We start from the raw sequence: 25,387 nt of genomic DNA, 5'->3' as shown, positions 1-25,387 counted from the left end.
TATGGATTGCTGGGCACGGGTAGATACACTTAACTGGAAGTATACTTAAACATGGAAGATGGAAAGAGTCCATATTCATCAGTTCTCCCCCCAGCTATTTACATTATGTCAAGAAAGTGACCTCTGTACTCTGCTCCAGTTGTAGGTGATACAAAGCTAAAACCTCTGCTAGTGTGCTCTGAAAAAAGATTGCTTTCCAACACCAACTTACTTTACACTACTCTGCAAGTAAGCAGGAAGTATCTAATCTTTTCTGTATCTAAAACACCATTGATATTCAATTAGCTGCCCATTTCTTATTCCCCTCCCAAGCCCCTCTTATCCCAGGAATGTGGATTATATTGTTTTCCATTTTCACTTGAATCCTTGAGGATTGTATACAGAAAGTGAAAAGTCTCTTGTATTTGCAGACTGACTATATTGAAGACTGTGCAGACACAAAGCCAGATCGGGACATTGAATTAGAGCTTTCAGCCCTTGATACTGATGAACCTGATGGGCAGGGTGAACAAATAGAGGTATGTACAAGAACTGCATGTTTGAAGAGGTCATGGAATTCTTTGATTAGTTGTTCAGCTGTTTCTAGAAACTTTCTTGTAAAATCAATCATTTGTTCATGTTTATAGTGGAAAATCTTTTAAAATAAAAGTAGGTTTTATATTGATCTTTGAATCTTCTTTGGCACCATTTTAGTATAGAACTTGGGCTGCTTTTGTGCTAGTCCCAGTCATCTCAGGTTGTCAGTGTTGCTCTAATTGCAAAAGTTTTTTAAACTTTTTTTTTCTCTTAAATACAAGATAGCATTAGTAATTTTCTCCAATTTACAAAATGGAAACCAAAGTATTTTAATAAATGTAAAGTCTATTACAGTATGGTTACTTAAACAAAACTTTTAAATCCCCTCATTTCTAATACTAAATTCATTAAAAAATTGTCCTTACTCTTTATATTCCTGTTGTTGCCAGTGCCTTTGTCTTTTATATTTTGCTTCTATTAATAGTCTGCATTCAGTTCCTTAAACATTATTTCTTTCACCTTCATTGTGCAGTCATAAAGTGTTTTGATCTTGTTTCATACCACACAAAAGAATCATCACAGCCCTTCTCTAAAGCAGTCATGCATTCAAAAAGAATAGATATCTGTCATTAAGGCATTGCATAATGCATACTGGTTCTCCTGGTTTCCATACCTCTTTTGTTGTGCCACTTGTTAACTATAAAGTGAGTTAAAAACTGGTTGAAAGACTGTATTCAAAGAGTAGTTATCAATGGTTTGCTGTCAAACAGGAGGTGGATGTATCTAATATAGTCTCGCAGAGTCCATCCTGGGTCTGGTACTGTTCAGCATTTTCATTGATGATTTAGATAAGGGAATGGAGAAACATCCAAAAGGAGAAGAGATTCTAGGAGTAGCCTTTGACCCCAGAACCGTTACATAAAATAAATGGAAATCGGAAGACTTACCAAAGCAAGTAGCCACAATATTGTTGGACGATTCTATCTTCTTCCCATAGGAGATTCTGGACATACAGCTAGGTATCAGTTCTCGGGATGACCAGCTGCTCAATGGAACATCTATAGAGAATGGACATCCACTCAAGAAACACCAAAAGGAACCTTTGGAGCAGAAGAGACAAAGTTTAGGTGAAGACCTTGTGATTCTGTGAGTGTTAGACAAAACAGCAGCATCAGAGTGGTTAAAACATGACTATTTAAAGAGGAACTGCTTAGCTTCTCATACTTGGATGAGATATCTGCAGTGTGTGTGCATGGTGAGGTGGGAAGAGTTCCCTGTTGAGAACTAGGAAGGACTGGCTTGTGATTATAAAACCCACCAAATGTGCCATTGGTGCACCAGTTTTTATACATTTGTGTTACCTATTTTTCAGTATATATTAGGTAACAATTGATATAAACCTGTGTTTTATGTATTCCCACACTGCACAGCAAATACAAAAGTATTTTTATAATTACCAGAATTCAGGGAAACTAGTCTCAGCAAGGTTGGCATTAAACTTAATTTCCACTAACCTCTTCTATGCCAAAAAAATGCAAAATACTCTATGCTGGAATCACCCATGCTACTGTATTTTAACCATTTAATGGTGCCTTTGAAAACGAGGCACTCTGCATTTACTCTGTGAGCATACCCTTCTATAGTAAAATATTCTGCCTTTCCACTAACTACCATTTAATTTCACTATTTGCATCATTTAATGCACAGTTATTCTTGATATTTTGCATTAAGCTGAAGTTTAATATTTGTATGATTTATTTTTCCCCTCAGGGAGGAGCAGAAAGCAGTCCTGCCCGTAACTTGCTTCAGCCAGCCTATCACAGGATCCTTTAGCAATGCAAGCTGCCTGCCCATCAGCACATCAGTCAATGTTGGCAGCCTCATTTTGAAAAGTGCTCACATTATGTCTGAGGATAAAAACGACTTTTTAAAGCCCATTGCGAATGGCAAAATGGTTAACAGCTGAAAAGCATTCATCTTTCCAGCTTGTGACCACGCCGTGAAAGCATTTACACTAGCTTTTTATATATATAATATATATTATATAATGTATATTTTTTTTAAAAAAAAAATAATATTGGGGTCATCCATTTCCTGTGGACTCTTTGATACTTCAAGCCCCTCTTGCATTAGCATTCTGAAAAGATAAATTTACTAGGGTAAGGCGTTCACTTTCCACAAATTAATGGAATTTGGACATTGTTTTACTTAAGCTTAAAGCAGCTTTTTATGAGTTTGTAGCAATCCGGTGCAGTAACTGAGCCGTTCTTATTTAAAATGGCTTCTATAGAAGATTAACAACTCAGTTATTTAAACTAGCAGGATCCTACAATGATACATCTAGTGAAAGTAAAAACTAATTTATTTGTCTCTATTTTGTTTAATGAGAAAGGAACTTGCATCTTGTTGCAGCTGCTTTTTCTTTAGTTGTGGAACTTTGCATGGAATATTGTTTCCTGATTGAAGAGTGAGAGGTAGGGATTCGTACTTTAGACTTTATTACAGGGTTAACACACTTTAGCTTCGTACTACTGCATTATATGCAGGACTGTGGTGCAGTGCTTCGCTATAGTTTTTTTTATTTGTTTTTGTTTTTTCTCATTTCTGCTTTAGTACTGTTGATAGTTATATACAGGCTACTTGTCCAAGTAAAGTTACAAAAAGTAACCCAAGTGCCTAAATCCTTCAGCTAATGTTCTTGGTATTGATTTCTCCAAGTTATATGCACATCCATTTTTAACCATTTTGATAAATTATGCACTAATGTAACAGTGTGGTTTTTTTTCGTTTGTTTGTTTTTTTAATGCAGTCCTCCACCTGCATTTATAGAATCCAGATGACTTGGCAAAAGAATCAGGTGCTCTTGGCTTTCCCGTGAAAACCCTGTATGTAGTGTTTGCACTGACTAACAATATGGTATTGCTGATTGTTGTTGTTGTTTGTTTTTAATTTAAACTAATTAGTGGGTTTTTTGGATACTCATTACATTGTCTTGGTTAAATATTGTTAATCATAACTTTGTGTTCAGGTTTAATTTTGCTTGTTCACTAGCTATTGATTGAACCTACAGTAATATAGCATTATCAGACCTACAGAGTTGTGCTGAAAATTGTATGAATATGTGCCCTGCTAAGATGTGACAGAAAACTCATATTAGATATGTCAACTGAAGATAGAGTACACACACACAAGCACTCTGGGCATAGTTTTCTTTAAAGTTTAAAAATTCAGTCACCATTTTGGAAAAGAAAGCAAGACCTTCCCTCCTGGTGATTACTATCTTATTGTTTGTCCTTTTCAGTTTCTTTGGTACATGTTTTACTTTTTTTAATGTTTTTATTAACTTCTGTGAAGTTGTTTACTCTGAAAATTGTACTGGAATATTTTAAGCCAAGCTAACCTTTCACCAGGTGTACTGTATGTTGTAAGGGCTTTTCCTGCTAGCAAAATGCTTAAAAAGGATCATGTTACTGGTCGTCTGAGTTATTTTACAAAATCACAGCGATATGTCAGATAAGATTTTGATAACTGTTTTGTGCACGTTTCTGAGGGGTGGGGGTTGGCATTTCCCTGAGGGTTACTGATTAGACTGAGAAAATATTGGTGTTTTGATATCTCTTAATGAACATGTCCATGAAATAATTATGTTGTAAATATATCTGAAAATCCAAGGGTTAGTTTTGATATTCTGGTGTCAGTATGGAAGATCTTACATACTTATTTAATACTAAAATGTAAAGAAATATTTGTAGAATAACAGTAAAGTAGCCTTTTCTTGGTTTCTTCGGCTATTTACTGTACCTTCCCTGATAGGCAGTGCCACCTCATCTCTGGAATAAGACTGGTATTTTGTTTCACTTTGCAGCCTGAAATGATTAGGAACAAGAATTAGACCACCTTGTCACCTTAACTCATTTCCTGTTGATGTTACAAATTAACATAGAATGCTAGACATGAACATGATTGTTGTATATTTTATATCAAGACCATTCTGTAAATATGAATTTATATTACTTTTGAAATGCTTCCGAAGTACTTTTATTTGCTGTATGTAATTCCAAAAGGATATGCAAACCAGTATGTCTATTTCATGGATATTTAAACAGTGAGATCTTCCACGTTGAAGGTAATGTAATTTTTTTAAAAAGATTTTTAAATTTTAAATTGCTATTTTGTTACAAAAATAGAGAAAATATAAAGGTTTGAAAAGTCCTTATTCGCCCTCAGGGAAAGAGCCCTCTGTGCTCCAGAACTCCACAGAACATCTTCAGCATGATCTGAGGGTGAATATATACTACATAAATTGATCTTGTGTATTTACCTTAACTTTTTAATTTTAAAATTGCGATTTTAAAACTTGGTTGTGCTCTGCTGGAGGGGAATTGGGATAAGCTGCTTACATACGTTTGTCTGTTTTGTCCAGTGAAAATACATCAGCCTAACATATTCCTGCCAACTTTACTGGCATGTCTAAGAACAAATGTATTTATATGTGCTTGTCTGCAGCAGAAGATCCCATAATATAGTAGCTTTCTAGAAAGACCACATGCTTCCTCTGTAAAGGAGTCAGTTCTGGGTTCAGGCTAATTTGTGTTCAACCTTTAATATCTAGAACGACACACACAAGAATTGAGGGATTTTTAATAGTGTGCCAACATTGTCTTACAGTTTTTAACACTGATTATATTCTTGCCATTAAACTATGTCCTCTGGTGCCCCAATAAGTGGAAGCTACAGATGGGAATATAGTTCTGGTTGTTCATTTTTGGCAAAGTTTCGTTAGTTGACCTGATACAAACCAATATGTGTTTGTGTATCTAGTTGCAAATCAGGTGCCTTTTTGGGCAATGGAAGGGCTAACTTTCTGACATTAAAAGTAGTGTGACTAATCTTCATGTGTAGTAGTAGTAGAGAATCCCATTTAGGTTTTTGGCCAAATATATTACGCTGTCAGAAAAAGGCCCATAGCAGATTAGAGAGCAGTGTGTGGTTCCTTTGCTCTGTGCAGACGAGCATATTTTTTTTCAGGAGAGGTACAGCCGGGGTTTCCATGTCAGCGATACAGAAATTGTATCAATATCGGAGTTAAAATGTGTTGCCTCACAACCTGGATTAATTCCTTGTTCTGTCTCATTTCCTGTGTGGGTTTTAGGACTAGCATTAATCTCTAATTCGATATGTCATGCTGTCTACTTTTTTATGACAAAGTAGTAACATTTACATTCTTAAGATCTAGATTATAGTAGAGTGACTGCCCTGCTACTGATATTTTGTTCCTGTAACAAGAAATGAATGAGTTAGTGTTCATACAGATTGTGCATTGTAGAATGTATTCTAGACCTTTCAAAGAATAGGTTAGACTTCTTTTGCAAAGCAAATTGGCGTTGGTTCTTGATAGACTAGTACAGAGTGATACTAAAGTGTGATACTTAAGGACACCAGTTGTAGACATATAATTTGAAAAGTTTACTGCTTTGATAACACACTTGAAATTTTAGTTTAAATTCATGCTGATGAGCTGAATGCTGTTCTTGTGTGTTAGTGCTCTGGGCTGAGTGAGGTACAAAATTATACACAAAGAAAGGCCTGTGGAAAGAATATTTAAAAAAATCTTTTGTCAAAACCCAAAACAATTAGATAGTGTGTGGTTTTATTTTATTTTATTTTTTTTTGTTAAAGCACAATTTGTCAGATATCTGCTGTTGTACATAAACTCTATTTGAGAGGTATCTGCTAGCAGCTCCTTTATCATATTTGTCAAGAATTTTTTTTCACCATTATTAACCTGTGTCTGAAGGAAAATGTGAAATTTTAGATCTTAACGAAATAAGAAGTTAATGAATCATCCACAGTACTTGGAGCACATTACTTGTTATAGTTTAATCCTTTTCTGTTAGGAAATCCCTCTAATGCAAGGGCCTCTCCTGCAAGCAGAAAACAATAAATGTGCTCTTTAAATGACCAGTTCTTTCCAGTACAAATGCACAGCTAACTCCTTGGTACTAGTGGTCACAATGCACCTCTTTGCTGGCAAGGGAGTGTTCTGACAACTCTAAGTGTCAAGGGTAAAATAAAGACAGCAAAATTATGAAAATTCCCCGCACTTGAGCAAAAACCTTTTATTCAAGGAAGACTGTCGCCAAAGCTCTTTCTTGGCCTTTCGTGTTTAACAAAGTTTGAAATAAAACAGAGCCTGGCTGCATTTATAACTATCAAAATCCAACATCATTTGCACATATCCCATCAATTTTATCCAGTGTAGGCCTCAGTTAATCCAAGGCATGAAAATGCATGCATTTTCTTCGCTGGGCAAACAAGTACATTATACTGTAGTTGTGATACAACACATGTGGCTTTTATTTGTACTGCACATACCCACTGTACAGCCACTTAGAGTATTGTGGTTAGCTTGCAGCATCTGCTGTCTGCATTTATACAGTTAACTGCATATTCTTTTCCCTGGAAGTTAAAGAAATTTTTTTTCTTGTTGCATTGATTACGTTTTATAAAATTGCTTAGCTGGAAAGTTGGGGAAAGAGGCCTGTTTGTCAATTGTACAACCGATTGTGAAGCTCTAGTGTGAATATTTTTACGTCTGTATTAGACATTTTCTTTGCAAATCTATTGTTCGATTGAAATGTAAATGAAATAAAAGATGGTGTACACCCATCATGTATAAAGCAGGCACCATCGCTACGATGGATTTAATGCTCATTTTTATGGTGCATTCTCAGCTTCTATTTAAAACTATAATTTAAAATCTGTAAAATGAAATGGGGATATATAGGGGAATAAATTCTATTCCATTTATTTCAATTTTGAATTTCCAAATTGTAATGTTTCCCTTTGTGTTATAGGAATAGGATTAAATGGGAAAGCTGGACCATATGGTCTGTATTTGGGGTGGGTTGGGGGAAAGATGGGGTGGGGTGGGCTTTGTGATAATACTGAATAGCGGAGTGAATTCTGTGTGTTTTTTGCTGTAGCACTGAAGTAAAGAGATATTAGCTTTGGCTGGTCACAGAATAGAGCATCATGGTTTTCAGTGTTTTGAGAGAAAATTGATGGAAAAAGTTTGCAGTACTTGACATGTATTTGCATGCAAAAAATAAAATGATTTGTCCACCTTAAGTGTGTGTTTGTAACTTGTGAGACCAAACCCTATCTCGTGTCCCCTTTTCACCGCCCCACCTCCCTCCATTCCTCCAGCACAGTGGTTCCCAAACTTTAACAACCTGTGAACCCCTTTCACTAAAATATCAAGTCTCGCGAGCCCCCTCATCAAAATGAATATTTCCAGGGATTTTCTCCTTTACCTGAGTATAAATTATAAAAGCAGTGATTTTGGAAATACAAAATTTGTTTTTATAACATGCTTATTACACACTATTACTAATTCTTTATCATTTCAGTATTTTTATTACATTATGAAAACGGCAGCACTTCCAAAATCTCACTTTTGTAGCTTGTATCACTTTGAAGAAGCCTGTTTGTAGGCCAAGGCTCCTGTGTTTCATCAAGGCGTATCAGCTGTGAAACAGCATGAAAGGGATTCAAGCAGCCAACTCCAAGAGTTCTCCCGCCACAAGCATTCGGGGCTTGAGCAGTCCAGGCCCCCAACGCCCATTACAACAAAGCTTAAGCTTGTTCTTCATCCTGATGTTAAAAACAGCAAGAAGGCTCCACCTCCCTTTTCCGTGTCTTAGCCCTGGTCTACACTAGGACTTTAGGTCGAATTTAGCAGCGTTAAATCGATTTAAACCTTAGAGGGCGGCTTGAGGTTTAAATCTCCGCCGGGTCCCTAGGGAGAGCGCTGTCCCCACTCGGGGCCTTTCCCCGGGGCCCGTTCACAGCGCCCCCGTGGGCCCCGCGGCTGCGGCAGCAGGAGGCGCTCTAGCTGCCGGACGAGTTTAAACCCGGCCCCCGGGCGATCCCAACTCTCTCTAGTCCCGGGGGGGTGGGGGGGGTCAGGACGCCTGGGTTCTATTCCCGGCGGAAGGGGGGCCGGTGGGTCAGAGCAGGGCAGCCGCTGGAGCTCCGCGTGCGGCTGAGCGCAGGCTGCCTAGGCCGATTAGCGAGGCGAAAACAACCCACCCCCTTTTGGGAGGTGGTTGCGCTCCCGTCCGCTCAACGTGCATTGCCGCCGGGTTGTACCATTGCCAGCAAGGGACCGTCTCTCTCTCCCCTTCCCCACCCCTCGCTGAATGGGGCCGCCCTGCTTTCCCGGCCTCCTTTGCGCTGCTCGTCCTCGGGGGGCGCCGGAGCGGTGGGTGCGGGCGGCGGCGCCAGGAGGCCGCGCGCGGGGGGCGAGGCGGGGGCCGGCCGGGAGGTGACAGAGGGGCGGGGCCGGGCTCTGGATAGCGGGGGCAGGGGATCTGCCTGGGGGTCGGGGAGGTGCGGGGGGGTCGGAGGGGTGCTCTGGGAGGGAGTGCTGGTGGGTGGGGGGGAGGGGTGGTCTGCATGGGAGGGGGTGCGGGTGGGGAGGGAGAGGAGGGTGGTCTGGAAAGGAGGGGGTGCTGGGGGGTCAGGGAGGGAGGGAGGGGAGTGCTGGGGGGTCAGAGCGGTGGTCTGCGAGGGAGGGGGGTGTTGGTGGGTCGGGGGGAGGGGTCGGAGGGGTGGTCTGCAAGGGAGGGGGTGCGGGTGGGGAGGGAGAGGGGGGGTGGTCTGGGAGGGAGGGGGGAGGGGTGGTCTGCAAGGGAGGGGGTGCGGGTGGGGAGGGAGAGGGGGGTGGTCTGGGAGGGAGGGGGTGCTGATGGGTCGGGGGAGGGGTCGGAGCGGTGGTCTGCGAGGGAGGGGGGTGTTGGTGGGTCGGGGGGAGGGGTCGGAGGGGTGGTCTGGGAGGGAGGGGGTGCGGATGGGGAGGGAGAGGGGGGTGGTCTGGGAGGGAGGGGGTGCGGGTGGGGAGGGAGAGGGGGGTGGTCTGGGAGGGAGGGGGGTGCTGATGGGTCGGGGGTGGGGTCGGAGCGGTGGTCTGGGAGGGAGGGGGGTGTTGGTGGGTCGGGGGGAGGGGTCGGAGGGGTGGTCTGGGAGGGAGGGGGGTGTTGGTGGGTCGGGGGGAGGGGTCGGAGCGGTGGTCTGCGAGGGAGGGGGTGCGGGTGGGGAGGGAGAGGGGGGTGGTCTGGGAGGGAGGGGGGTGCTGATGGGTCGGGGATGGGGTCGGAGCGGTGGTCTGGGAGGGAGGGGGGTGTTGGTGGGTCGGGGGGAGGGGTCGGAGGGGTGGTCTGGGAGGGAGGGGGGTGTTGGTGGGTCGGGGGGAGGGGTCGGAGCGGTGGTCTGCGAGGGAGGGGGGTGCTGGTGGGTGTGGGGGGGGTGTGGCCCAGGATCCCTTCTGGAGCTGCTGTGCCTACAGCTCCGTAGCCAGGCCTGGCACTTTCCAGAGCTGATGGGGTTGGAGGCTGAAGGTAAAACATGGTGAGAAATATCGGTTACACAGAGAGCTCTTCTCGGTCCCTTTGTGACATGTTCCTACATCTGCATTTATAGTCAGCGAGACCAGCACTGGTGGAGAGGTGGCCCAGAGGTCAGCCCTGCAAAGGAGCCAGGAACTGTGAGTCTCCTGATTTGTTTTTAGTTTATGGGCCCAGCCCGTTTTCTTTCTTTTCTTTTCTTTAAAATGTTTGTACAAAACAAGGAGGGAAAAAATACTACATGTGCATTTATTCCGTTCAGGTTTTCTTATAGGTACAGGCTGTGTATACTGGTTTCCTGTTCCCTTTGCTCAGGTAACATTAATAAATATGGAAATTTATTTGAGCATAAGCTTTCGTGAAGTGATACTGTAGCTCACGAAAGCTTATGCTCAAATAAATTTGTTAGTCTCTAAGGTGCCACAAGTCCTCCTTTTCTTTTTACGGATACAGACTAACAGGGCTGCTACTCTGAAACCTATTAATAAATATGGTAATGTAGGAGGACATTGTTTCCTTTCTATGTTTGTCTTCAGAGCCACCTTTGTTCTTCCCTGGTACACATGACCACCCTCATTCTAAGGCCCAGATGTAGGCCATATATGGGGCAAACAGCCAGAAACAGTGCAGGCATAAACTTGGTTTGATTAGAGATTCATTTTTAATAACATTAATCTGAGTTTAGTAATTCTGCAATAAATCCATTGCATTTGAACAGCACAGACCATGAGACTGGCTTCATCTACATTCATATCTGCAAAGTGTCAAAACCATTGTATGGTTTCCTGCTGATGGCAAAAACTTTAGGTGTGCTAAAATATTCTGTCTTGAAATTAATTTTTAAACAAAAAGAAAGTAAAAAGGAACAACAGGCCAGTTTGAGATAGAGATACCAAATACAGAAGTTGAGCACAAATTAGATCTCTGTGAAACATTATAGCTAAGTTTGGCAGAATTTGATTTTTATTTTTAATTTTTATTATTTTGGTAGATGATGTCAATGTTTGTTTTTAAGCATTTTTTTAATTTTTATCAGTTTAAATTTTCACAGTTGTGGAAACTTATGGGTGTTAATCTTTTTTTTTTCTTTCAATTTTCAGAGTTGCGGGAAGTTATGGGGAGGGTCAGACATTATTATGTAATGATATTAGACACTGATTCAAAAAGTTAAAGCATTATAACCATTAAAACACAAATTGTCAAAATATGCCAAGTAAATATCCTTTAATAAAAGTTTTCAAGCAGTATTTTTCTGGCTTTGCCTATCCGTACATTTTTATTTTTGGTGGGAATATGTTTTTCAATTTGTGTTTGTACAATGAAATCAACGCTTGCCAGCATTTATTGATAAGTAGGTTAACTATTAAATGTTGTCTTATGGTAGCACAGGAGTGATCTTCTAAAGTTTTCCCCTATGTACACAACAAAAGCACCATACTAGAGAGGGACTTGAGATGCTTTTTGTTATCAACTCAAAGAGAAATGAACCACCTACAGAATCACCAAAATGACTTTTTGCAGAACTAGGGTTGTACCGTGGTGGTCTTGCATCTGAGAACTGACCCAATCCAACCCTATTTAGCTTGCAAGAACTGAAGTGATCAGTTTGAAGACATATAGTTGCAGACTTGCTTTATCATGTGTGTAACTATCTCTGAGTTAATTTGAAATAAGCAGAATATCTCTGTTTTGTACATAAATCTGCCTGTTAGATGGTGCACTATAACTAGAAAATACCTGTAAATTAATCGTTGTTAATTTGAGTTCCATTTGATACACAGGAAAGAATTGGAATTTTGTGTCAGGATACAGGCCTCAGGCATACATGGTACCCACTTTTTTTTTTTTTTTCCTGGTTTCTTTTGCTCTACCTTTTCTCTGTATTGGAAAATAGTTTGCTTGGTGTGCAAGCAGAAGAGAAGGTAAAAAGAAATCAGAATTCTCCCACAACCAAGCTCTTAAGCAAAACTAATTACCTCTTGCAGAACAGGGAATCGCCTCCAATCCCAGGTCTCCTGAATGTAATGAACACTTTAATTTCTTGAGCAGACATAATGCTAAGGATCTCTAAACACTTTCCAGTAGTACATGGAAATAAAATAGAATACCTAAATTCAGCATGACAGAGCAACTTTCTGGCTCAGTTTAAAGCTGGCAGGGGGTTTTAAGGGCGTTAACTTCTTTAATTCCTTGGTTTCCGTTCTCCATGAGCCCTGTTTCATATATGGATGAACACTTAGAAAAATACAGCTGTCTTTTGACTGTGTGCTGTGTTGTGCTATTAGTCAAATTTGACAATGTACCTTATCCAAAATGCTAGCTGGTTACCTCTGTGTTTCTCTAGGGTAGATACAGGCCATATTTTCTGTGTAATTTTTCTCTACTCTGAAAAATAATCTCAGTAATCATCACCTTTTAGCCTGAATCATCTGGCTATCTACTCATTAATCTGCATAATCCTACTTTCAACAGTTTGCAGATACTGCTAGTGGTTGATAGAAAACCTAAAAACACTACTTTCTCCTTACACTATAGATTGTGCCCTTGTCATAGAAATAAAGACAATTAGGTCCACCTCATCAACATATGATATAGAGTCAGTCACACACACTCATACCCCTCCCCCCCTCCCCCCCTCCCAAAAAAAATTGGAAATAGGTTACTCAGTTTTATAGCAGGCGCTTCCGGATGGCAGTTCACACCAGTGAAGGGTTTGCTTTTATTCCATCAGCCCTGGAGAATTGTTGTGGAAGCTGTTACTGGAGCACTGAACTCTCTTTACAGCCCGAGGCAGTAATTCAGTTTATGGTCTCTTATGTTTGACGCTGTTTGCTCTTACACCCATTTGGTTTTAGAGGGTGTATGTAAATTACTAATACCCCAGATAGCTTTTTCAGGGAATATCCTCCTCCTGCTGTCATCGGCTAATCTCTAGCCAACAGAAAGGTATTTAGATGGAGAAATGGTGTAACTCAGGTCAATTGACGGATGTAAGGGCAATTGTGATTAGTACATATTGGCTTGGCAAATTCAATTTTTAACTTTTTTAGTTTTGACTGATAATATTGATTATTTTTAAGCATTTTTAAAATATATTTATCTATTTAAATGTTCATAGTTGTGGGAAACTACCAGAGGGTCAGACAATAATGGTTTAATGATAGAAGTTAAAGCTTTATAACCATTAAAACACAAATTATCAACCTCATATACAAAATAAATATCCTTAAATCAAACTAATAAGTTTTCAAGCAGTATTTTTCTTATTTTGCCTCTCTGTATGTTTCGATTATTATCGATGTAAATATTTTTTGCTGGTTTGTGTCTGTGTGGTGAAATCAATATTTACCAGTAAAAATCTAATTCTTCCAAGCCTTGTTGTAGCACTTCTGTTAGTATCTGAGGTGCCAGCATTATCAATTTGCGTAATATGCTATAACTGAGTTTTATTAAAGTGAAAATGAGCTTTGTGAAATGTTAACTGCTTGCGAGTCCTGCATAGGCAGATTAACAAAAACAACTTATTTGCCAAATATAATGATTTATTTGCACACTGGTACTATATAAATTATAAATATAATTATATTTTGTAAAAATTGCAGACTTGCAACTACACAGACTAATGCCAAAAGCAGAGTTCCCCTCTTGCTACAGAGCTTATCCTTATTGTGAAATGACCTGTGAAACTGACAGTTGTTAGTACACAAAGCACCATTGGTTAAAATATATATCTTTCTTTTTCCATGCTTGCATTACATAAATTTGAGAAAAGAGATTTGCTGGAGGTTTGCTGAGATTCTGTTTGATTCTGGAAAGAGACCAGGTGCCAACTTTGAGCCTACATAGAATTTTTCATGTTTAGTAATAATCTCCTAGAGATAAGCTTCTAAAAGAAACCCTGAAGGATATTTCTTGAGATACAAGTTGATACTGTGCACTGTCTCCTTTTCTTTGTAAGGGAGGGTGGGGGTAAGGAATAAGGGTTAGAATTTAACTTTTAATATTTTTAAAAACTGTATTGTAACATTCCTGTTTTTTCTGTATTTTCACTGCAAGCTTTTAATTGCGTTAGTGGCTTTGATACTTTATCAAAAGTGCATACAACTGTTAGTCTCATTGATCATGTTCCGATCATCATTCGCCATTGCTAAAACATTAGTAATTGTGCGCACAATACTAGAAGTTGAAACTTAATAAATGTAAAAAATCCAGAAGGAAATGTAATTGGCGCAGGTTTTACGGTTGGGTATGTAGTGATCTTGAACCATTGTTAATGAACAGAACTTTATCGTCTCTGAATAAATATTTTGAATGCCTCATACTTTATCTATTGAAGAAAAAACTGTAATAAAGAGCTTTTTGTTGTTTGTTTTTGGTTTACTCATAATTTCAGATGTGTTTATTATCAATTCATTCACAAAGAGGTTGGCTAGTTGCAGCATAGTCTTGTTGGTAGTGGTTTATAAACTGTTCTCATTTGAATAGCCAACCTTCATGCTTTTCTCTGGAGGAGTATGGGGCTAATGCTGTACATTTGAGGTGATACTTGATAGTGTTTGTGGGTGCGGTTGTATAAAGCAGAGAGGCATTGATGCTGACCTACCCCTCTCTCTCTTTAGAATTGATGCTGACCTACCCCTCTCTCTCTTTAGAATACCATGACTACTTTAGACGATAAACTGCTTGGTGAGAGGCTCCAGTACTACTACAGCAGCAGTGAAGATGAGGACAGTGAGAAGGAAGATAAGGTCAGAGAGAGCGCCGGTCCCGACACGATTGGTGGGGAGGTGGAGCTGAGGAGCGAGGGCACTGCAGTTAACACAGGTACTGTGACATAAAATATTTTATCCTCCTGTGCATGCCTGTCCAGGACTGGGAGAGAGGAATCCGTACCCACACAACTGGGACATACATAAATAGGACATTCAAGAGTAGCACTTTTCATTAGGGCCCAGCAACAGGATAATAGCAAGGTGAAATTGATGAGGACACATTTCCATACTAACTGCTGGAGGATATCTCTAAACCTGGATGGTGGTAATGTGTCAAAGCTCAGTACAGATATTAATCTTCACAACATCCTTTTGAGATTAATAGGAAAGTAATATAGGTAGGTAAGCTTTATGTCTATTATAGAGATAAGAAAACAGACACAGCGAAGTTGAGTGACTTGTTCAAGGACATAAGAGTCAACTGCAAAAATGGGGAGTTACTTGCTACCATTCCTATGCTTTATTACAGTGTATTGAGCAGTATACAATAAGCCTAAAACATGGTCTGTCCTTTAACTGCTATTTGTAAAGGACTCTGAGATCCTGAATGGAAAGTGCAATAGACAAAGATTGTTTCTGTCTAAGCAAAATACCTGCATGTTTTACCTTCAGGTCCAAAGGGTGTCATAAATGATTGGCGAAGATTCAAGCAACTGGAGACGGAGCAGCGAGAGGAGCAGTGCAGAGAGATGGAACGACTTATAAAAAAGTTATCCATGACTTGCAGATCTCAATTGGATGAAGAGGAGGATAAACAGAAGCAGAAAGAACTTCAGGAAAAAATCAATGGAAAGGTAACCTAGGAGCACAGTAAGAGACTTCTGTGTTAATAAATTTTAGCAGTTTCTGTTTTTCAACTCCTTTGCAAAAAATCATGAATGGTAATTGCATGGTAGTTATTTATTATTGCTTTTAACAGGTGGAAAAATTGAGACCGAGCACAATGATTACCTACCTCCCAGAAGTAGTGTCAAGATGATTTAATGTTTGTGCAGTACTTTGAAAATGTTATACACTTAAGTGTTAAGTAATAAGTGACTGGCCCAAGACCACTGACGGAGTCTGTATCAGACAGTGTATTTTCCTTGCATGCATTCATCAAATTTATTTCCAAGTTTGTGAAACAGTTTAAAAAAAGGGGAGGGGTGGACAATGCAGCAACTGTGCCTGAAAAATATCTTCATCTTGTAAGTTAATGAGAGTTGTGTAAGACTGTCTGCTTTCCAGGAGGCCTGATTGATTATAATGTACGGTAAATGAATGTTAAGAGATCAGTTTAGTCTTCAAACTGACAGGAAAGCATTAGACATCAAAGGCAGAAAATGGCAGAGGTGGTAAATTATTTAAAAGCTAAGTGGGATGTTTTGGTCAATTGACTTGTATTACCAGTTCCTATGAATCTGATTGAACAGGTTGCTAAAGTGGTGGTGCTATTTGACAATAAACCAGTATTATGTTCATGAGTTATTAGTTACATTTGGTCACTCATGCCCAACAATTTAAGATCATAAAGTGATAATGGGGGGAAATTGCTTGAATTTTAGGTATCTGTTTGTTTTTAATTTACATGAACTTCACATTTCCAAAGAGATTTTCTCTCTGCCTGAAATAATCACTGTTTTTCGCTGATTTTTTTGTGTTCCCCTGCTGACTGCAACAGCACTAAACTAACAAACCCTACACCTAGAGCATGATGACTAATTCTTAATGAAGCAAGATGTTGAAAGATGATAACCACAAAACCCAAGTTAATTCCAATGCCAGAGAAAACATGGGAACATTTATTTTTGCCAAAGAAATAAATCTGGTATGGAAATAAATGTTCAGTTTCTAATATAGATTTACTCTATTTACTTAGGGAAAAAAGATGAAAAAACAAACTAGGAATCTGACAGTATCCACTCAAGTTGGAAATAATGTCCAAGCTGCCCATCTAAGAGCAGTATTGGCAGCTTACTTGAAGCATGTGGCCATAGCTAATTTGAATAAAATAGGAGCACATTATAGTCACTCACTTTTAATCCAGCCTATGGAGGCTAGAAGTCCCCATGTAGGAAACTCTGTCTTTTTCCGGATGGACCAAAATGGAGTATCTTATGGTGGGAACTCTAGCCTCCATGGTCTGTACCTGGGTATTAACGATGAAGAATGATGCAGGTCAAACTCTGTCCATCCTTGATTTAAATACTAACTGCATGTAACATGTATGGAGTTCTAGATTTCTCTCTCTGGTGCGTTTATGATGTTTCTTTGTGCACCTTATAGATGACTTTACAAGAATATAACATGATTCATGATGGCGAAGATGATGAAGCCTTTTTACAGCAGTACAGGAAGCAGCGAATGGAGGAGATGAGGCAGCAGCTGCATAGCGGGCAGCAGTTTAAGCAGGTTTTTGAGATCAGCAGTGGGGAAGGGTTTTTGGACACTGTTGATAAAGAACACAAGAACACGCTGATCATGATCCACATCTATGAAGATGACATCCCTGGCTCTGAATCTGTGAATGGCTGCATGATCTGTCTTGCTGCTGAATACCCTACAGTCAAATTTTGTCGAGTAAAGAGTTCCCTGATTGGTGCCAGCACTCGCTTTACGAATAATGCTCTACCTGCTTTGCTCATCTATAAGGGAGGGGAACTCATTGGCAACTTCGTCCGAATCACCGACCAGCTTGGAGAAGATTTTTTTGCCGTGGACCTGGAGGCTTTTTTACAGGAGTGTGGTCTGCTCCCAGAGAAGGATCTGCTGCTCCTGACTTCCATATGTAACCCATCTGCATGTTATAGTGAAGACAGTGATTTGGAGATAGACTGAAAAAAGTGAACAAAGGGTTCAGTAAGCTGGGGTTGCCCTGTGGGGTCTCTTGTTGCTGTAGATTGTTCATTTGTTCTTTTCCGTATTTTTTGTATATTTTTTCTCTCCTTCCCATGCACTTTGGCTTTTAGCCCATTAGTACTTTAAGAGCCTTTATTGTATGTAATGTAAAGAATTCTTAACGTTTGGTTAAATTGCTTCAATAAAATGGAAACTAAAAGTGTCTTGCACCTAGTAAAGTGTTTTTGAAGTGTATAAATGTGAAGCAAATCTTAAATTGATTGCCAGTGGTTATTCAGCAGCTCCTCTTACATAGTCAGTCCTGTTCTACATATAATCTCATCCTTTGAATTATATAGACCAGTGGTCCCAAACTTGTTCCACCACTTGTGCAGGGAAAGCCCCTGGCGGGCTGGGCCGGTTTGTTTACCTGTCGTGTCTGCAGAATCACTGCTCCAGGCCAATGGGAGCTACTGGAAGCGTCGGCCAGTACATCCCTCGGCCTGTGCCACTTCCAGCAGCTCCCATTGGCCTGGAGCAGCAAACCGCGGCCACTGGGAGCTGCAATCGGCCGAACCTGTGGACGTGGCAGGTAAACAAACCGGCTCGGCCCGCCCGGGGCTTTCACTACACAAGCGGTGGAACAAGTTTGGGAACCACTGATATAGACGGTTAATTGGTGCTGGTAGAAAGTTCTGGCTTGGTGGCCTGGGAACTGACGTCCTCTGTTTAGGGAAGAGATGTGGCACAGAAAGCGTCATGTGAACCCTGACATGGGGGAATCTAATCCCTGTTTGTTCATTCAATCAGGCTTTTGCTTGTTTGCTTAGAGTCGGCAGGGCTACCAATGGAGCAGGTGATTTATTTATTTTTATTATTATTATTATTTATTATTATTTTTTTAAGTGGACACCTACACAAAAGGAATAGGATTGAGACCATGAGCTTCTAAGACGGTCCATTACAAGAACAGCTTTAATCATTACTAACCTGAAGCTGGATTCACACCAGTGAATCAAAAGTGAAAGGCCCCATATCCCATTCCCTGTCTCTTACATGTTCCACTCTTCAAAGTCTTGTAGTTTTGACAGTGTAGAGTATTTCCCCCTCTCACTTGATAACTAGCGCAATTCACCACTCCATCCTAAAAGTTATTCTTTAGTGGGACAGTGGTCTTCATTATTTAACCCTATATTGGATCTAAATGTGAGAATCTTTCTTCGTTCAGAACTCTCTAAATGATGCTCCCTATAGCCTTTTAAAATATTGATCCATGGGTTTGCTAATGGTTACTTGAGCAGAGGGAGGCCAGCGTTAAAAGCAACCCATCACAAGTAGCGAAAAGTGGGAGTGTTGTATGACATCCCAGTGACAAAATACAGGGTGAAGAGAGTTTTGCCATTAACTTTGATGACGCCAGGATTTCACTCACCATCTGTATAATTCCCTCAGAAACGTATGTTAAATCAGTACTAAATTCTGTTCCCGTCCCAGTTTATTCATATTACACCTTTCAGCTAGGTGCTTTGGAATATTATGGTTGAGAACTATCCCTGAATTTAAAGGACATACACATAAATAGAGAGACAAAGTGAGGGAGGTAATATCTTTTATTGGACCAGCTTCTGTTGGTTAAAGAGACAACCTTTCCAGCTTACATGGAGTTCTCAGTACCTTTCCCAGACCTGAAGAAGAGTTCTGTGTAAGCTGGAAAGCTTGTCTGTTTCACCAACGGAAGCTGGTCCAACAAAAGATACCTCACACACCATGTCTCTCTGATATCCTGGGATCAACATGGATACAACAACGCTGTAAACATACACACAAAAGAGACTGGAAAGGAATCTTCTGCATCTGGATCTCTTAGTGTCCCAGTAGATGATGTCTCAGACTTGGGAGAAATAGAGAAGCCATTTCTGTGGCTTCCCCACTTTCTGCAAAGCCCTGATTCACGCTGCCCATGTGGGGGCTGGTGGGGCCTGGGCTAAAATTTCACACCATCCCCTGTTGGCTTCTTTAACACTTGGACTCAGCTGAACTCGGTTGTCTTTATGACCTTAGTTCTTTGTGAGCAACCAGAACTGATCCACTATTTCTTCTCAGTAGAAGTCACTTAAATTAAAATTGCTTCCTTTTACTGCCATGGCTATGTCAGAACATTCTGTTACAAGAGCTTAGGATATAGAGACCACAGCAACTTGACTGTACAAGGAGACTACAGGAAATGAGGACTCTTTGATGTGCATTATTTATTGAGCACAGTGTATGAAAGGAAGACTCAGTCTCTGCCCCACAAAACTTACAACAGAACTTCACAACCAACCACATTCTGTGCTGCATTTCCACCCATTGTGATTCGATATAACCTAGAGGTGCAGGGCCACACACGGCAGAAGTTAGGGCTGAATTTGGCCTTACATATGACTGAACAGCTATGTTGTGGAAAATCTTCTTTAAGCCAATAAATAAACTAAACCAACTCACTTCATACAAATATTAATGTGAGGTTTCAGAGTAGCAGCCGTGTTAGTCTGTATCCTCAAAAAGAAAAGGAGGACTTGTGGCACCTTAGAGACTAACCAATTTATTTGAGCAAAAGCTTTCGTGAGCTACAGCTCACTTCATTATGCAGTGGAAAATACAGTGGGGAGATTTTATATACACAGAGAACATGAAACAATGGGTGTTATCATACACACTGTAACGAGAGTGATTAGGTAAGGTGAGCTATTTCCAGCGGGGGAGGGGGACCTTTTGTAGTGATAACCAAGGTGGGCCATTTCCAGCAGTTGACAAGAACGTCTGAGGAACAGTGGGGGTGGGGGCGGGGGGAATAAACATGGGGAAATAGTTTCACTTTGTGTAATGACCCATCCACTCCCAGTCTTTATTCAAGCCTAAGTTAATTGTATCCAGTTTGCAAATTAATTCCAATTCAGCAGTCTCTCGCTGGAGTCTGTTTTTGAAGTTTTTTTGTTGAAGAATTGCCACTTTTAGGTCTGTAATTGAGTGACCAAAGAGATTGAAGTGTTATCCTGACTGGTTTTTGAATGTTATAATTCTTGACGTCTGATTTGTGATCCATTTATTCTTTTACATAGAGACTGTCCAGTTTGGCCAATGTACATGGCAGAGTGGCATTGCTGGCACATGATGGCATATATCACATTGGTGGATGTGCCGGTCAACGAGCCTCTGATAGTGTGGCTGATGTGATTAGGCCCTGTGATGGTGTCCCCTGAATAGATATGTGGGCACAGTCGGCAACGGGCTTTGTTGCAAGGATAGGTTCCTGGGTTAGTGGTTCTGTTGTGTGGTGTGTGGTTGCTGGTGAGTATTTGCTTCAGGTTGGGGGGGCTGTCTGTAAGCAAGGACTGGCCTGTCTCCCAAGATCTGTGAGAGTGATGGGTCGTCCTTCAGGACAAGCTGTAGATCCTTGATGAGGCGTTGTGGGTACCTTCCCACCAATTTGAAGTGTGTTGCCTGGTTTCTACACTGAAAGTTCAGATAAAACAAAAGCTGCCTTCTTATGTCAGGTTTCAGAGGAACAGCCGTGTTAGTCTGTATTCGCAAAAAGAAAAGGAGTACTTGTGGCACCTTAGAGACTAACCAATTTATTTGAGCATGAGCTTTCGTGAGCTACAGCTCACTTCATCAGATGTTTACCGTGGAAACTGCAGCAGACTTTATATACACACAGAAATCATGAAACAATACCTCCTCCCACCCCACTGTCCTGCTGGTAATAGCTTATCTAAAGTGATCAACAGGTGGGCCATTTCCAGCACAAATCCAGGTTTTCTCACCCTCCACCCCCCCACACAAATTCACTCTCCTGCTGGTGCTAGCCCATCCAAAGTGACAACTCTTTACATAATCAAGTCGGGCTATTTCCTGCATAGATCAAGGTTTTCTCACATCCCCCCCACCCCCATACACACACAAACTCACTCTCCTGCTGGTAATAGCTCATCTAAACTGACCACTCTCCAGGTTTAAATCCAAGTTAAACCAGAACATCTGGGGGAGGGGGGGTAGGAAAAAACAAGAGGAAACAGGCTACCTTGCATAATGACTTAGCCACTCCCAGTCTCTATTTAAGCCTAAATTAATAGTATCCAATTTGCAAATGAATTCCAATTCAGCAGTTTCTCGCTGGAGTCTGGATTTGAAGTTTTTTTGTTTTAAGATAGCGACCTTCATGTCTGTGATTGCGTGACCAGAGAGATTGAAGTGTTCTCCGACTGGTTTATGAATGTTATAATTCTTGACATCTGATTTGTGTCCATTTATTCTTTTACGTAGAGACTGTCCAGTTTGACCAATGTACATGGCAGAGGGGCATTGCTGGCACATGATGGCATATATCACATTGGTGGATGTGCAGGTGAACGAGCCTCTGATAGTGTGACTGATGTTATTAGGCCCTGTGATGGTGTCCCCTGAATAGATATGTGGGCACAATTGGCAACGGGCTTTGTTGCAAGGATAAGTTCCTGGGTTAGTGGTTCTGTTGTGTGGTATGTGGTTGTTGGTGAGTATTTGCTTCAGGTTGCGGGGCTGTCTGTAGGCAAGGACTGGCCTGTCTCCCAAGACTTGTGAGAGTGTTGGGTCATCCTTTAGGATAGGTTGTAGATCCTTAATAATGAGTTGGAGGGGTTTTAGTTGGGGGCTGAAGGTGACCGCTAGTGGCGTTCTGTTATTTTCTTTGTTAGGCCTGTCCTGTAGTAGGTAACTTCTGGGAACTCTTCTGGCTCTATCAATCTGTTTCTTTACTTCTGCAGGTGGGTATTGTAGTTGTAAGAAAGCTTGACAGAGATCTTGTAGGTGTTTGTCTCTGTCTGAGGGGTTGGAGCAAATGCGGTTGTATCGCAGAGCTTGGCTGTAGACGATGGATCGTGTGGTGTGGTCAGGGTGAAAGCTGGAGGCATGCAGGTAGGAATAGCGGTCAGTAGGTTTCCGGTATAGGGTGGTGTTTATGTGGCCATTGTTTATTAGCACTGTAGTGTCCAGGAAGTGGATCTCTTGTGTGGACTGGACCAGGCTGAGGTTGGTGGTGGGATGGAAATTGTTGAAATCATGGTGGAATTCCTCAAGGGCTTCTTTTCCATGGGTCCAGATGATGAAGATGTCATCAATATAGCGCAAGTAGAGTAGGGACTTTAGGGGACGAGAGCTGAGGAAGCGTTGTTCTAAATCAGCCATAAAAATGTTGGCATACTGTGGGGCCATGCGGGTACCCATAGCAGTGCCGCTGATCTGAAGGTATACATTGTCCCCAAATGTGAAATAGTTATGGGTAAGGACAAAGTCACAAAGTTCAGCCACCAGGTTAGCCGTGACATTATCGGGGATAGTGTTCTTGACGGCTTGTAGTCCATCTTTGTGTGGAATGTTGGTGTAGAGGGCTTCTACATCCATAGTAGCCAGGATGGTGTTATCAGGAAGATCACCGATGGATTGAAGTTTCCTCAGGAAGTCAGTGGTGTCTCGAAGGTAGCTGGGAGTGCTGGTAGCGTAGGGCCTGAGGAGGGAGTCTACATAGCCAGACAATCCTGCTGTCAGGGTGCCAATGCCTGAGATGATGGGGCGCCCAGGATTTCCAGGTTTATGGATCTTGGGTAGTAGATAGAATATCCCAGGTCGGGGTTCCAGGGGTGTGTCTGTGCGGATTTGATCTTGTGCTTTTTCAGGAAGTTTCTTGAGCAAATGCTGTAGTTGCTTTTGGTAACTCTCAGTGGGATCATAGGGTAATGGCTTGTAGAAACTCGTGTTGGAGAGCTGCCGAGCAGCCTCTTGTTCATATTCCGACCTATTCATGATGACAACATGTCAGTCATTTTGGTTTTACTCTTGTAGCAGCTGTTGGGAGCACATCTTTGTACTCAGCATCATTAGAATGCACTCAAGCAGCAAAAAAATATATATATGGCGGGGGGGGGGAACCCTCCACGCAGGCTTCACAATCATTTTTTCCATCTTTTGTTAAAAATGACAAAAGCCTTTTAAAAAACATCCCTGTGGCTGCCTCGGTTGCCCAGCAACATGGGCCTGAACGTTCCCATCGTCCCTAAAAAACACAGATCAGGTCCCACTTCATGCTACAGGAGAGAAACCTCCAGAACTGGCTGGCACCATTTGTTCATTAGTGATCATTATTGTTACTGAATGCTGCTGCTTTATGTTATGGGAACTGGTTTCCTCCTGCAGCAGCTTTTGACTCTTGAGTTTCTTTTCAACTGTGTGTTATGATGGTTTAATTTTTGCTGATGACCTTTTCGTGTTTTGTCTGTGCTGTGCTGAGCGCGCTTTATAAATTAGATCGCAGCATTATGATTTACAGAAAGCTATTCCCTCTCTCTCTCTCGCTCCTACAGCCTTTGTGGCTGGATTCATGGAAGTAAGGCAGCCTGCATTGACTAGCATAGGGATACAAAGAATAGTACCAATGCATTTAAAAGTCTCTAAAATATTTCTAAAACAGTCTGTAAAATGTCGTGTAAACCAATTCATTAAAAAAATACAAGATGCAGAGTGATGCAAAGGTTTTATTGGCATGATTTCAGCATGACTGCAGTAATCACAAGTAATATAGCCAACCCCAATGGGTTATATAGGAGTGTGTACTTTCTTTATATACTAAATGTTCTAATTATTGAGTTAAATATACCCCTTATGTAATGAATCTTTTTATTACAACACTCTGCCATTTCCTCATTCATTCACTCCCTGACTTGTTTTTGATCTTTGGTTACCGTTTTGTGGAAAAAGTGGATTAATTTGTAATGATACTCTGTAATTTGAATTATAAACACTTGACCTAGTGTAGTATATTTTAAGGTGGCTTGATTTGTACCATGTGTCTGTGCGGCGACACTCAGCCCTCAGCAGTGCCTTTCTATATTTCTGTTATAGTAGTAATACGCTTGTGGACATAAGGGGATTTAATATTTCTAATTTAGTTATGTTTAAAAGAGAGTTATAAACAGAAAAAGAAATGCAATTAAAATATGAACATGCTTGAATTGCAGCTAACTTAAGGAAAATTTATAAGCACAAAAGAGGCATTTAAGAGCTCCAAGCTAAGATTTTCTCTATCTCAGAAATGCAAGCAGAGAACATGAACATTATGTGACATGAAGCCATTGAGCATTAGTAACAGCATTTTTAAGGAAAAAAAATCAAAGTGGTTATAATTTATGTTCAGGTTGATATACTATGAAGTCTGCAATGCAGACAGCATGCACATTAGCATCATAATAAAACCCGGCTTCGGAGAGGGGATTGGCACTATTTGAATATCTTTGAAATTTTGCACATTCAGAAAGTGCTCTATTTTCCCTATCGCAGTGAAATTGTAATAGGATCAAAACAATCTCCTGCTGCCCCGGATGACCTCTCAGTTATTAATTTACAGTCCTCAAGTGTGTGCTAGGTGCTTTATGGTGCCAATAGCAAGACAAGGTCCCAGCCTTGAAGAGTTTATGGTCCAATGTATCGTAATATGAAGAAGGTAATACATAGTAGGGTGGCGATGGGGTGAGAGAGGATGAATGTTATGCCACAGTGTCTCTGCTGTCTGAAAGCCAGCCCCGTGCGAACAGAGGAATGAAGGGTCTGGCCTACTGCTGACCCCATTAGAGAAGTTTTAAGAGAGATTCTGTAGTAGCAGAATTTGTGCTGTATTGAACTGGATTTTCCAGATTGGCCACCTAGGAAATGAACATGTTAACTAACTTGTTAAAATATTAGTATTGGGCAATTTGTGTTTTAACGTGTTAGTAGGAGGGGTCACCTCGACCAGCTAACGCATGTTAGAACCAAACGTTGCTTTGTCTACCTTAATATTTTACCCTGTGTTCATGTGTTAACTAA

At 40.9% G+C, this 25,387-nt stretch overlaps 2 protein-coding genes across 9 annotated transcripts in view; both read left to right on the top strand.

Moving 5' to 3' along the window:
* The window catches only part of RC3H2 (ring finger and CCCH-type domains 2), a 40,096-nt gene extending 32,449 nt beyond the window's left edge, over window positions 1-7,647 (top strand). For 5 of the 6 annotated variants that reach the window (XM_048822514.2, XM_048822513.2, XM_048822516.2 and 2 more), the window contains 3 exons: window positions 411-518; window positions 1,514-1,662; window positions 2,287-7,647. In XM_048822514.2, coding sequence (XP_048678471.1) covers window positions 411-518; window positions 1,514-1,662; window positions 2,287-2,482 — 453 coding nt within the window. In that variant the 3' untranslated portion in view covers window positions 2,483-7,647. The remainder of the gene's footprint in view (window positions 1-410; window positions 519-1,513; window positions 1,663-2,286) is intronic. The other variant, XM_048822517.2, reaches the window with a different exon arrangement.
* A 1,002-nt stretch (window positions 7,648-8,649) lies between these two features.
* PDCL (phosducin like) lies at window positions 8,650-17,736 on the top strand. 3 transcript variants are annotated; one of them, XM_048822322.2, is made up of 5 exons: window positions 8,650-8,782; window positions 10,000-10,063; window positions 14,576-14,747; window positions 15,308-15,489; window positions 16,961-17,736. In XM_048822322.2, exons 1-5 carry the CDS (start codon window positions 8,721-8,723, stop codon window positions 17,510-17,512), a joined length of 1,032 nt encoding a protein of 343 aa, XP_048678279.1. In that variant the 5' UTR covers window positions 8,650-8,720; the 3' UTR covers window positions 17,513-17,736. The 3 variants fall into 3 exon arrangements, with proteins under 3 accessions (XP_048678279.1, XP_048678278.1, XP_048678280.1); XM_048822321.2 differs by lacking the exon at window positions 8,650-8,782 and adding an exon at window positions 8,790-8,845; XM_048822323.2 differs by lacking the exon at window positions 8,650-8,782 and adding an exon at window positions 9,803-9,917.
* Window positions 17,737-25,387: the final 7,651 nt, after the last annotated feature.

The sequence above is a fragment of the Caretta caretta genome, chromosome 16 (assembly GCF_965140235.1).
Source record: "Caretta caretta isolate rCarCar2 chromosome 16, rCarCar1.hap1, whole genome shotgun sequence".
NCBI classification, from domain to species: domain Eukaryota; kingdom Metazoa; phylum Chordata; order Testudines; family Cheloniidae; genus Caretta; species Caretta caretta.
The sequence above is the reverse complement of the archived record's forward strand: the minus strand, read 5'-3'. Positions and strand labels throughout refer to the sequence as shown.